Here is a 12,788-nt window from a genome sequence, read left to right as displayed (position 1 = left end):
ATTCAAATGCGATTGGTTAATCATGGACAGAAGGCTTGACAGCCAATCAATAACATCTGCCGAGCTTGATACATGAGACATCCGCCTTAACGATGGTTCTATTGTTTACCGTGACAGACGCCGCCTGGTGGCGGAAACTCGCAGTCCGCTCAGCAGTTTTCGGACTTTTCGTGTGAGTGCCTCGTTGCTACGTCCCGTCAAATCCCATTAAAATTATCGAAATTAGTTGCTTCGTTCTACCGGTGGGAGGTTGACGAGTCTCTTCGCCTCATCGCGTATTCTCGGCAAGTACCCTCCTCGAGAGATTTAGCACTCCCCGCGCGTGAATTCATCACGCGGACAAACGTCTCGATCGCCGTAGCGTGAGAAAATGGCTGCCGCCGCGGCCGCCGCACTACTCGACGAGCTCATGGGCAGAAACAGAAACGTTCTGCCCAATGAGAAGCCCAAGGAGCTCAACTGGGAGGATCCCGAGGTGAGTCCACGTCGATACCGAGAGCCCTTGAGAGGTGGCATTTCTCAGTCACTTTGCGAAATTCCATCTTCGACATTTTTTATTTTCCCTCTCATTTCTTCTCTCGACAATGGCATTTTTCCTTAATTTGACATCCGCAAAAGAGTTTTTAAAATTCTAGGTCGCGAACGAGAGTTCGCACGAAAGAGTCGAATTAATGAAATTTCGACGTCACGAAATTTTTCCGAATCAGTCGATCTGCTGTCTCATGACTACATTCTACTGTTTTTTTTTTTAATTCTCTTCTATGTTTGGACGGGTTTTTTATCCGATGAGCTTTAAATGTAAAGCTCTTGTTTAAAGAAAGTATAATCAAAATAGGATCTATATGTGACCAAAAAAGTCTTGTTTCAGTACCAAATATTTACAAATTGACTTGGATCTTACAAATTTATTACTTGTTTTTTACAAGAGCTGACGAATGTGGAAATTAGTTAATACAATAGAAGACATAAAATACCTAAGACGAGAACAATTTAAAAAGAAAAATTAATAGATTATTTTAAATTATTTAAAGTTATTCTTAATAAGTATATGAACTTTTAGACTGGATATAATTAATGCATCAATCTAAAACTTTATTCGTAAATTTAATTATATTACAGTAATTTACATTTGTAAAGTGCATTAAATCTATGTGATTTTACTTTACATATTTCAGTTTTGCAAGCTGTATTTGGTGAAATTCTGTCCCCATGACTTATTTGTTAATACAAGGGCGGACTTGGGTGCGTGCCCCAAGGTGCACGACGATGAGGCCAGGGAACTATTTGAAAAGGCGCCGCATTCATATCGTAAACAACAATACGAGGATGAGTTTATCAGGTATTGTCAGAGTATGTTAAACGAAGTGGAGAGAAAAATCATAAAGGGAAAGCAGCGGTTGGCACTGATTGGGAGAACTGAAGCAGTAAGTTTTACTAGAATATTAGATTGTAGGCATAGAATTGTAATTTAATGTTCTTTCTGTGTGTAGCCAACGTTAACTCCAGCCCAAACTCAAAGGAACGAGGAGCAGATTGCTCTACTGACGGAAAAGATAAATAAGTTGGTAGAAGAGGCTGAGCAAAGTGGGATTCAAGGCAACGTGGAGCAAGCGCAAGGCCTAATGCGACTATGCGACCAGTTGAAGGAAGAGCGTGAAACTCTGAGAAAATCCAATGACAACAGTCATTACAATCAAGTAAGTTTGAAATTATTATTTAAATTTATAATTATAATCTATAACTGATTTTTACATAGTTTTATGTGATTATTATAGGATGAATAACATTATAAATAACTTGCATAATTTACTACTTGAATTTTCATTATTATACTAATTCCACAACATTCATTTGTAGACTGCTGAACTAGCGGCCGCACAGGAGAAACAAATGGAGGTATGCGACGTGTGTGGTGCATTTCTTATCGTGGGCGATGCACAGCAACGGATTGATGATCATCTAATGGGAAAACAGCATGTGGGTTATGCTAGACTGAAGAGCGCTCTTCAAGAAATTATGGTAGGAATGAGTGATGACGTTTTTTTTTCAAACTTTATATCTTTGAAGGTAAAAATTAAAGTAAAATCTTATTTACAGAACAAGCGTGACAAGGCGCGCGATGAGAAAGAGCAGAGGAGGGAGGAAGAACGGAAGCAAAGGGCGCGAGCGAATGAGGAGCTCGACAGACGACGGAGAGACGGCGATAGAGATAGAGATCGCGACAGAGAGAGGGATAAGCGTCGCAGACGAATGGATGATGACAAGAGCCGCCATGATCCGGGTGGTCACAGGTAGAAATTTTTCCGTATTGTGACGAGTGTGATATTAGAATGAACTAGCCTATAACTGGTCTAATAGAGATATTATTTGTTACAGAAATTCTGGACATAGAAGTAGAAGTAGATCGCGAGATAAGCACGAAGATAGCCATCGACGTCACAGTCGAGATAAAGGTGAGCAATAACATTAATCCTTAAACGTGATATCGCGATTGCAGCCTGGTATCGGATGTACTGTGATAATAAGATAATATAACGACAACAATAATAATAATAATTTCAGGAAATCGCGATCATCGTAGTTCCAATCACCATAATCGTCGCCGTCACCGCTCGCGTAGTCGAAGTCACAAGTAACTTCTCTTGATTGGTTAGTGAGTGAGAAGTAAGCCAGGTATGCACCAAACAATATAACCATATTCGTCTCAATTACTGTACAGGTACTCTCTCGATCCAGGTGAGTTGCCATTCCGATGCACATAATACATATACATGATAATATAATCTGTGATGTTTGAAGCGCCGCGTAAGTCACACAGCAAGTTCGTCTCACTCTCTCTGAAACACACTGTCTCTCTCCGCCTTTCTCTGATCTCCCAGAATAATCACGAATGAATGCCTCAGAAAATTTAAGAAGAAATAGATTATGTTCTTCCATTTTCCTTAATATTAAACTTGTTGATTTGACACAATCAAGTATTTAGAGTGATAAAATCTGCAAATAACAGGTGTACCTATTATATAATGTTGTAAATATTATACAATGTTGTAAATATATACAAACAAATGAAATGCTTTAACGTAATAATAGTCTAATATGCTTATGTAGAGTTTGTAGGTCAAGAAAATCAATTTTTTTTTTAATCAAATTTTTTTAGAATATTTCAATAACAGTTGTTATAATGATATATTGAAAAATTTCAAAAAGGATACCTATACAAATTTAATTTTTTTTTAAACTTTTCTAAATTTAATTTTTTCGAACATTCTTGATTTATCTCGCGTTTAAAACATTTCATATTGGAAAAAGGTTTTTACATAACGATACAAAATTGTTTCACTCTAGAATAAATTTTGGATTTTTAGAAAGTAAATCCAACTTTTATAATATTTTAATATTAATTTTTAAATGTAAAATTTTGTAATATTTATTAAGTAAAAGTTTACAATTTTATTTAAATTTTTTTTACACTTCAATATTCCGAGTATTCTCGATTTATGTACGGAGCAAGCTGGGAGAAGGTATACCTACGCTTGCTTTCATCGGTTTAATAACTGTACTCGAGCAGCAAGAAAGCACAAGTCCAAGATTTCGTTTTTTTCCAGGAGAAGCCCACAAAGATCTATGGAATTGTGGATATGCACTTTCAAGATGAATCGAATGAATGTGAATAAACGCAGTCGGATCGAAACTTATCCGATATAACAGATTCATACTGTTTATTTAAAAATAAAACGAATTGTTTCTATAAAAACATAGCGTTTTCTCTTTATTGTAAGTAGTCTTATCGCGTTTTATTTTTTTAGATAATTGAATTCGGAGCTTCGAGAATTTATCTTGCTTTTCCACGTAACTTATAAACGATTGTAATACTTCTCTCGTTACGGTGTTATAAAGAAAAAGAGAAGCTCCAATAAGAAAAACCAATAATTTTGGACTTGATCTTTTTCTCGCTTCTCAGGTACGAGGTTGTCTCCGTAGGTTTGTTAATACCGTAATCTTAGTTCGCGCGTCATTAAAAGAGAGAAAGAGAGAGAGAGAGAAAAAAAAGATTTAGTGGTTTAGTGTGGAAGGGACACAGCTCTCAGTGCCCGCTTCATAGAGCTTCGTCCACGACTGCATATGCACGAGTGCACAACTACGAGTGCGCCCTGTAAACGTGTGACTGTGACTATACGAACCTCTAGCTTCTGCCACGCAATTGACGAGGTATTTATACCGGAATGATAATATCAACACATGTTTTGCCAGGAGAATTATCCCTTTATTTCCGTGTTCTTTGGATCCGTGGTCTAGGATTTAATGATTTTAGAGATACCAAATTTTAGGAATCCTCAAATTGGTATAATAGACCTGTACATATATTCATTTAAAACTGATACTAGTACGCTACTGTGTATCATGTATCATGAAAAAGAATACACTTAAACGAGAATGCTATGTTCTTAGCGAGAGCCATTGATAGAAAAAAAAGTATAGGCAATTATAACAGAGAGGATTTACCTATGACATAATATTTATTTAAAAAATCAAATTTAAGAGAAAATTGACATTCGATTATTTAGATGTTTTTTCTGAATGACACGAGTCATCTCCCCAGACAATGAAAGTTAACCCAACAATTTGCGTGTATTTTGGTGTTTCGGTTGATCGAGGAGGTTTAACTCGTAACCTCTTAATGAGAACCTCGTGCGCTTGTTAAACAAACACACAGTCGACAGAGGGACAGGATTTCACCAACAAGACTTTTTATTAAACAATGTTTGGCTATTATCGTATCTCTCAGTACCGATGACACTTTTGTTAAAGCTTGGATTGTCTATTTTCAGGAAGAAGAGAGGAACAAAGAGGAAAGACTTCTCGGAAATTCGTCCAAAACATCATTTAACATATTGTTAAGGTAAAGATTTTGCATCTTAACAATAATCTTAACAATAAAAGAAAAAAGAGTGAGAAAATGAGAGTAGGACAGGCGATGAAAATATTTGTGTTGAGATTATGGATCAGAATCAATATAACTCATGTTCCGAGCAATTGTTATTTGAGGCCACCTATACATAAACCGATTGATCAGCAAGGTAAATTGTAATTCAATTTGTATTTGCTGTGCCGCGTTATAATAACAATAATAATAATAATAATAATAATAATACACTTAAGATTGTTATTTGAAATTAATAAAACAATGCCATATATACATCTCTCTGCTCTTTTTTTAAATACACACTTGAGAATTGAAATAAATTTAATTATTTAATTTATATATCAATTTTTCATTGTAATTATATTGTTAAAATATTGAGCTATTTAGATTAATGGAGAATAAAATAAAGTGTGAAGCGAAAAATTTATATGAGAAGAATCAATGATATAAATACATAATTATGTGATCTTAGAAAAATATATAATTTATTAAATAAATATGCGAATTTAATTATAATATATAAACAGTCTATGCTAATACTGTACATCATAATCTTCTTCGGATATAAAACAATTGCAGCTACAGCGTGTTTACTTCAAACCAATCTGCCTTGTAACCTAAATAAATAATACAAAACATAAAATATACATTGTTAATTTACTCAGTCTCACTATTAATAATACTGTTCAGTGTAAAATATATCTACCCAAATAAATCTAATTTTTATGAGAAATGCTAATAATTTTAATAATAATAGTTTCATATATAACTTATTAAAAAATATGATGAAAATCATTTCTACAAAATTTGAAAATTGAGCAATTTTTCTTGTGATCACATGACAAATTATTACTTGATGAATCAAATTACCTGTTCGTACACGGTCCAAGCCATAGTAGTCATCAAAGTTCGCCTCAGCATTCTAGGAACGATACCTTTGAAATATCCTAAAATGCCGTACTTTTTATAAACGAAAAACGTCGCGTGATAGATGCCGTTGAATTCGTTCGGGTACAACTGCATCTTCGTTTTGACAACGTCTGGCGGTTGCGTCACTATGGACGCCAAAATTCCAGCCAAGATTCCGCAGCTAAAGTGAACCGGTGCCGATGAGTTCACTGTTCCTAAAATAGAAGAATTTGTCTAATAAAAATTTGACGAATTTTTTTATTTAAAAAATTACGGGAATATCGAGTTATAACTCTCTATATTTTTTAATATAAAACTTAACTCATTATTTACAAATGATTAATATCGTTTAACAATATACTAGATCATTTTAAATACCTGTACTACTAGCAGCCGCGTTTTTCAATTGGGTGTAAAACATAAGATATAAACCACTGTAAGGCGCATCTCGCAGAAGAGTGGGCACCAGGCCGCTCGATAGACCTCTCATTCCTTCCTGCTTGTAGATTAACCTAAGAGCTTCACTGATACTGTTGTATTTGTAAACGCCACTCTGCAATATAAAATTATTATTTATATAATTGGCTGATCTCAAATTTCATCTTGGAAAAAAATCATCAAAAGGCAATTATCAAATCCTCATATGATCAAAATTTAAAATATTTTTAAATATTGTCAAGCTATAATATTACAAAAATTTGTATTAAATTACATTTCATATATATTAATTGAGTAATTTTTCACAAAAATTCTTGTGCTTTAAAACTTGCATTTTTTTCATTCTCTATTATCTTCTTTCCTTAATCTATGGTCATTGTGTTATCTCATATAATCCTTTTTCCATTTCCATGTTACGATTAACTCCTTTTTTCTCATCAATCTTCTGAACGTACCTCAAATCGCGTCTTCACGACGGTGATGGGAATCAGCAGAGCACCGGACATGGATCGCGCGGTAACACCTAAGGAAATAGCCTGCAGAGCCGTCAGAGGTTCCTCCAGATTAAAGGCGTGCTTCAGCCAGTGTAACGACGAAAAGTACAAACCCACGCCAGGAATCACTCGAGTTATTGACTGGAAATTAACATCCTTTATGTCGTTAATGTGAATCAACATATTCGAGTCATATTAATCTTCTAAACAATGTCTCACCGGTGTCATGCCCCTCCAAAGTCCGAAGATATTCTCCTTTTGAATGATGTGCGCCACCGTGCCCAACATTCCATTTTTTGGTGCTCTATTAAGAAATCCGGAAAGTTAATTGGTAATTATTTGATAGTTTAAGATAATAATTTTTAAGTTGAAATTTATGAGGTTAAAAAAAATCAGAAAGAATTAAAATTTTAATTAATATAATTAATTAGGCAAAAAAATCAAGTTCAAATTGAGTGAAGGATAGAATTTGAAAAAGTATGATAAATTTTAAGAAATTGAATATCAAATGATTTTAAATTCAATCTTGGAAATTTTGAGTTGGGAGAGAGCGATCCTGATCATGTACTTATATATGTATAATAAAGGAGAGCCTAATTGTACGGATTTCATTTACAGCGATGAACTTTAATCTTACCCGATAGGGCCATTGACTCTACTCTGAAGTCTGGTCTTCACCAAGTCCAACGGTTGGAAGAGAATCGTGGAGAATGTTCCAGAGAACGAGCCCGCCAAAAAGGACTTCAAAATTGGATACTGTGAACATAGGAAAATCTTATTCGATTTCGGACATTGTCGACAGTGGATTACACGTTATCTTCAAACTCGCAAGCTTAATTTAATGGTATCTATTTTTAATGATAAATTCTCTAACTTATATTTCGATTTTCTTCTAGCAAAAACAAGTCGGGGACTCGCAGACGCATTCTAGTCCATTCGACCTCGGGACGAAGCTCAATCGAGCGATTATTACGAATTGTTACACTCTTGTCGCACGAGTTCACTCACGTGCGTTGAGAGATCTCGGCCGAATGGCACGATGTCAACAAGTTATCGCTACAAGAGTGACTCGGGGTTATCGTCGCGTGGCAAACATCCATTTTTCGCAAGGGACTGATACATTAATTACGCACACGAGTTTGTTTCTTTAATATCGCGGGCATCGCGTGACTTTTATGTTCATATTATACTATATTTAATACGTTAGCGTTTCACACCACAGGGGATCTATTTGTCTTTTACTTTTTATCGATAAACGCAAATGCGAAAACAGAGTTTCGTCAGACCGATGAACCTCTCTTGACGTAAATTTGTCAACCCCGCGCGCGTATCGAACGATATAGTTTATTAATAAACTGTCTGACGATTTATCGGTCGACTTATTTGTCGATTCCGCCTTCGTGGGAGGCCCACAAAATCCGATGGAGAGTCTTTTGCAATGTGAAGTATCAGGATGATGACGTTAATGAAAACTTATTTGTGAGAAAGTTTGGAGTCCTGTTATCTTTTATATAAGAACTTTTAAACGATCTTCTCAGTTAGAGACTAACAAATATGTTACACAACATGATAAAATATACCAATTCGATGAATAGAAGAAAACAATAATTGTTTTTGGAAAAACATTTCAATGTGTTGTGCAATGAGAGAACTTTCCGTCTGGTTCCGTCTTTGCAAAAAAATGTTAAAGATAAGACATCCGCTTAAAGATATGCATAAAAAAGTACTTACATATCTTATCTGCTGAGATAATTTTATACAAAAAAAAAAATATTTTGTGAAGTACTTCCAACATTATATATTCTCTCTTTTTTTTTTTTTTTTTTTTTTTTTTTAATAAAATTATCGCAAATAAGATATGCTAGTACTATTTTAACTTACTGCATCTTTAAGTGAATACACTTTATTTTTAACAAATATAATATATAATATTTTATTCAAAATACTTACAAATGAAAAAAATATGCATACTTTTTTTTCATTTGTAAGTATTTTGAGTAAAGTATTTCGTAACAATTGTACTTCTTTTTGAAAATATTTCAAAAAGGATGGAATTGTAAATACTTTTAATATTACATTGTACATAACGACTAATAATAAATTACATAATATCCATGCAAATCTAGCTTCTAATAAAAATTTTCCATAATTCGAGATACTTACAGTTCCCACAGCTTCCATGACAGTATAATTCAGAAACTTCACTTGCCGAATCTCTCGAGTAGTCTACAACCAAGTGTCGATCCGAAAAGAGTACTCAAAATTATTCTCAAAAAATTACGAATCGGAAAAAGGACTCGCAAAATTTTTCAGCGATAGGCTATTATTACTCGACTCGATTATTAATTTCAATAAATTTTCGTTGGTCTCATAATTAGCGACGTGATCGTTTGTCTGAGAGATAGAAAAATTTTCCCCCGTCTGTAAGACTGTCTGTAACGCTGGCGCGATACTGAATCACGTTTGAGACGTTTGCTTTACTTACATCTCCATTTATCTTTGTTTCGCCACTGTCGAGGTCAATAGGATGACCCTGCATATCGAAGCATGCTCGTGCGAGAAAGTTTTTTTATCAGCCGACGAAACGTGATTTAAACGTGACTTCATTCGAAAACGTGCGAGATGTACTTCACGCCGACGCAGGTCATCCCTCATCCGATGACCCTTCTGTTTTTCCACGTAGCGATAACAGTCTGAGTTACTCCTTGTGGAATCTTTTCCGTGTGGAAAGATCCAGAGTGATCGGGTGCGTTCCCTTTCCACTGAATTCCCTTGTATGTCTGCGAATTAATTAATGTTTCATATAAATCTTTAGCACACTGACAAGAAAGCGTAACTTTAAAAGAAAAAAAAACAAAGATTATGAAAAGTGAAAATGAAATCACAGAGTGTGATCATCAAAAAGGTTTTTAAATAATATTCAGATTTAAAATTAAATTTTTTTAGGAATCTTAGATTATTTCCAAATATATCATACAACGTAATAAATTCTAGATACTTATTCTTTTTCTATCCATGTTGGAAAAAAAAGAGAAGATAAATGGTGTAGCAAATTTAACTGTAAAAATTTCACAGTAAAAGCACTTTTTTAGTCCTACATTTTCAAGTTATAGTTGTTTCTAAATTATGAGATAGAATAAACACTTCAAATGCATTTATTCATAGAACATTTCTCTCAAAAATATATTTAGAGTAAATAAAAAGGAAATAATTAAAATTGCTAAATATATCTACAGAAACTTATTGTTTCAATAAACTACCTTCAAAGAGATTAAAGCCATTTAAATTGCACAAATTTTTCATGTAGTTTATTTGCAATGGTTTAATTTTGTAAGAACAAATTAAATAAGAAAAACGCAATAAATGCTAGTATGTTTAAACTTGAAGATAGCGCTGATAAAGAGATATCAGAACAACAGATAAGAGCAACTGGAGAAAATATTTTTAGATGAGAATATTTAGTATGTTCAAATGATGATTATAAAAGGGCTGTCCTTATATCATTATTTAATCGTAAAGATATCTCTTCAAAAGGTCAGACATCCTGTTTAAGACGCTGGTCGATTAGATACAATATCTTATTTGATACAAAAAAAGAGAACATTCTTGTTTTTTTTTGTTTGTTTTTTTAAGAATGCTCTTATTTTCGAAATGTCAAATATTGACATGAGATTAACTTGCTTACATGAAGAATTTTATATAGTTTTATCAAGAAAAATAATATATTCTCAACATTCAATAATTTTCATGAGCTAAAAAAAATTGATTCCATGCAGGAATGTGATTAAATAATGAAACAATTTGAACAGATAAAAATTACAAATGACAATGTGATTGTTGACTTTCATGCTATTGATACTCAAATCTCTGTCGTTTCTGAAGGGGATGAGTATGGAAAAAGCCGTTTCATATGTAACAAGAAACAATTGTGACTACCACTCCATTTATTCGCAACCGATAAAACTTGTTCTCTGTAGTTGCATTAATGTTGTACTTTTTGCACTTAATATCAAATTTTGGTCTATAATTAGACTATGAAGAGGGAGATGACAAAAATAAATTCAGAGTTTAGTTACAAAGACTAAATGTAATCCTTTGCACTCATAATAAGAAAGTTCACTTGTAGAGTTGTATCTAATTTAATTAGAAAGTAATATGGAAGTAATATAATAAGAATTGAAGTATGAAAACTAAACAAAATGAAAATTAGATTGTATATATCATTTTATCTAAAGCTGAGGCAGAAGATACTTTTTCTTCGACAAACCATAAAAATTAATAATTTGTATTCAATGTCTCAATCAGCTTGTAATAAATTTGTCAAATTATTTTTTGTTCAGAATACAAAAAATGTATACTCACAAGAATATTCTTTTGCAAGATTTCATGATCTTTATATACGTCTCACAGTTATATAATCTGAAAGTAAATGACTGAAACACTTAACCTTTCGCGAGATACGAAATCAAAAGTTCAATCACATGGAGTTTACTAGACCTTGAAATCAAAACCCTCCAGATGCAGTATAAGTGCAATATTATTTTTTTCTCTTTTTATTGTTCACGAAAGCGTGTTTTTTTTGGGGGGGGGGGGAAGTTTGCTTTGTTAATTACACCTGGGGTCCAGGAAACCCCTCGCAAAAGACTAAGATAAGCTTTTAATTCTGACATCTGAAAGCAAATATACGAAAGCAAAGGGTTAAGTTTTGAGACCGATTATGTATTCTCGCACCTGTAACATGAGAAATCAAGCGTTACATTTCTGATAGCCATCATAATGCAATCAACGTACCGTTTCGTACTGGGTTATTCACAAAGATTGATATCCACTGAAGTATCTACAGAAGGCAAAACGATCCGTCGATCACGAGTACCTGTTCGCCGAGTGTCTCACCTGGTCTTACCTGTGCGTCGAGTCGACTAGAGTCGACGCGACAGGCGGTGACGACCAGTGACGACCCACGAGACACGAGGTCGCGGAAGGTCGGTGCGAGCGCGAAGAATTCGCGGTCAACTGATACGCAGTTATCGCGTGGCAATCGCGACATTCGCGACATCGTTGTCATCGTTATTTTGCGTTTTCATTCGATCTAGGGCGCTGCTGACGTAAGTGGCCTGTTGTTTGTCCTGTTCATCACGTCACTGCTGCGCGAGTGATGTGCAATTTGGCAAATCCACGAAATGCCAATTGCGGATCCATTTTTTTTTTTTAATTCACGGATGACATCGATGTGTCATCCATTTTCTCTAGCTCCCAAATATTGACTTTCACTTGCCACATCGCAGACACTCGCGTTCGCACCAATTGCAACAGGTGTAGAGGAAAAGAAACAATTGTCTTATCTTCAGATGAAGTTGCGCATTCACAATGAGTAAACAAAAAAAAATCTACCAATAGCGAACTTGAAGTGATCCAAGTAGCAAACATTATTTTTTAAAATATTTTCAAAAGATTTGAGAAACATTTTTAAAAACGTTAAAAATAATGAGTTAAATCCCTTTTAATTAAATATTTTTTTTATATATATCAAAGAAATATTTTTAAAATGTTTTAAAAATTAAAGGATGATCATTTTTAAATAGAAAGTTAGGAAACATTAAGTTTATTTCAACATTTCAACATAAAAAAAAACGTTTATTATAATGTCAAATAAGTAAATGTTTTTAAAACATTTTAAAAGAAAACATTGTTTCAAATGTTGAAATAAATATTTTTTTATAAAATAAAAGGAATTCGTTGTTTTTAACATTTTTAAAAATGTTTTAAAGATATTTTGAAAATATACTGTTTGCTTAATTACTTAAGGAAAGGTTGGCCACTCTACAGTAGTATAAATGAAGTTCTAAGTTTGTAAAATATATTGTTTAAGGTGTTCATTTCTGTTTTGTTCATTTCTATCAATATATATTAACTTTAATCTCGGTTCTTCCTATTCGTGAAATTAGAAAAAGATAAAGAGGAAGCTGAACTGAGATTAAAGCTAAATTAACATTGATAAAAAGTGGACAGACAAATTGCGATTG

General features: G+C 33.6%; 3 protein-coding genes across 14 annotated transcripts in view; 2 read left to right on the top strand and 1 right to left on the bottom strand.

Moving 5' to 3' along the window:
* Positions 1-128: 128 nt before the first annotated feature.
* LOC105208147 (luc7-like protein 3) lies at positions 129-5,197 on the top strand. 8 transcript variants are annotated; one of them, XR_851503.3, is made up of 8 exons: positions 129-475; positions 1,176-1,424; positions 1,491-1,697; positions 1,858-2,019; positions 2,098-2,291; positions 2,359-2,453; positions 2,563-3,774; positions 3,962-5,195. XR_851503.3 is itself a non-coding variant. In XM_011177918.3 (8 exons), the coding sequence occupies exons 1-7, from the start codon at positions 371-373 to the stop codon at positions 2,634-2,636; spliced, it is 1,086 nt and encodes a 361-aa protein (XP_011176220.1). In that variant the 5' UTR covers positions 129-370; the 3' UTR covers positions 2,637-2,673; positions 4,830-5,197. The 8 variants fall into 8 exon arrangements, 6 of the variants coding, with proteins under 6 accessions (XP_011176220.1, XP_011176219.1, XP_011176218.1 ...); XR_851504.3 differs by having other exon boundaries at positions 2,563-4,209; positions 4,830-5,195; XM_011177918.3 differs by having other exon boundaries at positions 2,563-2,673; positions 4,830-5,197.
* A 185-nt stretch (positions 5,198-5,382) lies between these two features.
* On the bottom strand, positions 5,383-11,758 carry LOC105208149 (mitochondrial glycine transporter). Of its 2 annotated transcripts, XM_011177922.3 has the most exons (9): positions 11,557-11,758; positions 9,251-9,545; positions 8,929-8,991; positions 7,403-7,521; positions 6,985-7,069; positions 6,727-6,906; positions 6,212-6,386; positions 5,795-6,048; positions 5,383-5,541 (listed from the first exon to the last, which is right to left on the bottom strand). In XM_011177922.3, exons 2-9 carry the CDS (start codon positions 9,302-9,304, stop codon positions 5,515-5,517), a joined length of 957 nt encoding a protein of 318 aa, XP_011176224.1. In that variant the 5' UTR covers positions 9,305-9,545; positions 11,557-11,758; the 3' UTR covers positions 5,383-5,514. The 2 variants fall into 2 exon arrangements, with proteins under 2 accessions (XP_011176224.1, XP_039312556.1); XM_039456622.1 differs by lacking the exon at positions 8,929-8,991.
* LOC105208165 (low-density lipoprotein receptor-related protein 6) overlaps positions 7,471-12,788 on the top strand; it is a 37,467-nt gene continuing 32,149 nt past the window's right edge. For 3 of the 4 annotated variants that reach the window (XM_039456611.1, XM_011177929.3, XM_011177928.3), the window contains exon 1: positions 7,471-7,609. The gene's annotated coding sequence lies outside the window, so the exon portion shown is untranslated. Of the gene's footprint in view, positions 7,610-11,737; positions 11,871-12,788 lie in introns of those variants that run through there. The other variant, XM_039456610.1, reaches the window with a different exon arrangement.

This window comes from Solenopsis invicta, chromosome 13 (assembly GCF_016802725.1).
Source record: "Solenopsis invicta isolate M01_SB chromosome 13, UNIL_Sinv_3.0, whole genome shotgun sequence".
Classification (NCBI taxonomy): Eukaryota; Metazoa; Arthropoda; class Insecta; order Hymenoptera; family Formicidae; genus Solenopsis; species Solenopsis invicta.
Note: the sequence above shows the minus strand (reverse complement) of the source record. Positions and strands in the feature narration are given on the sequence as shown.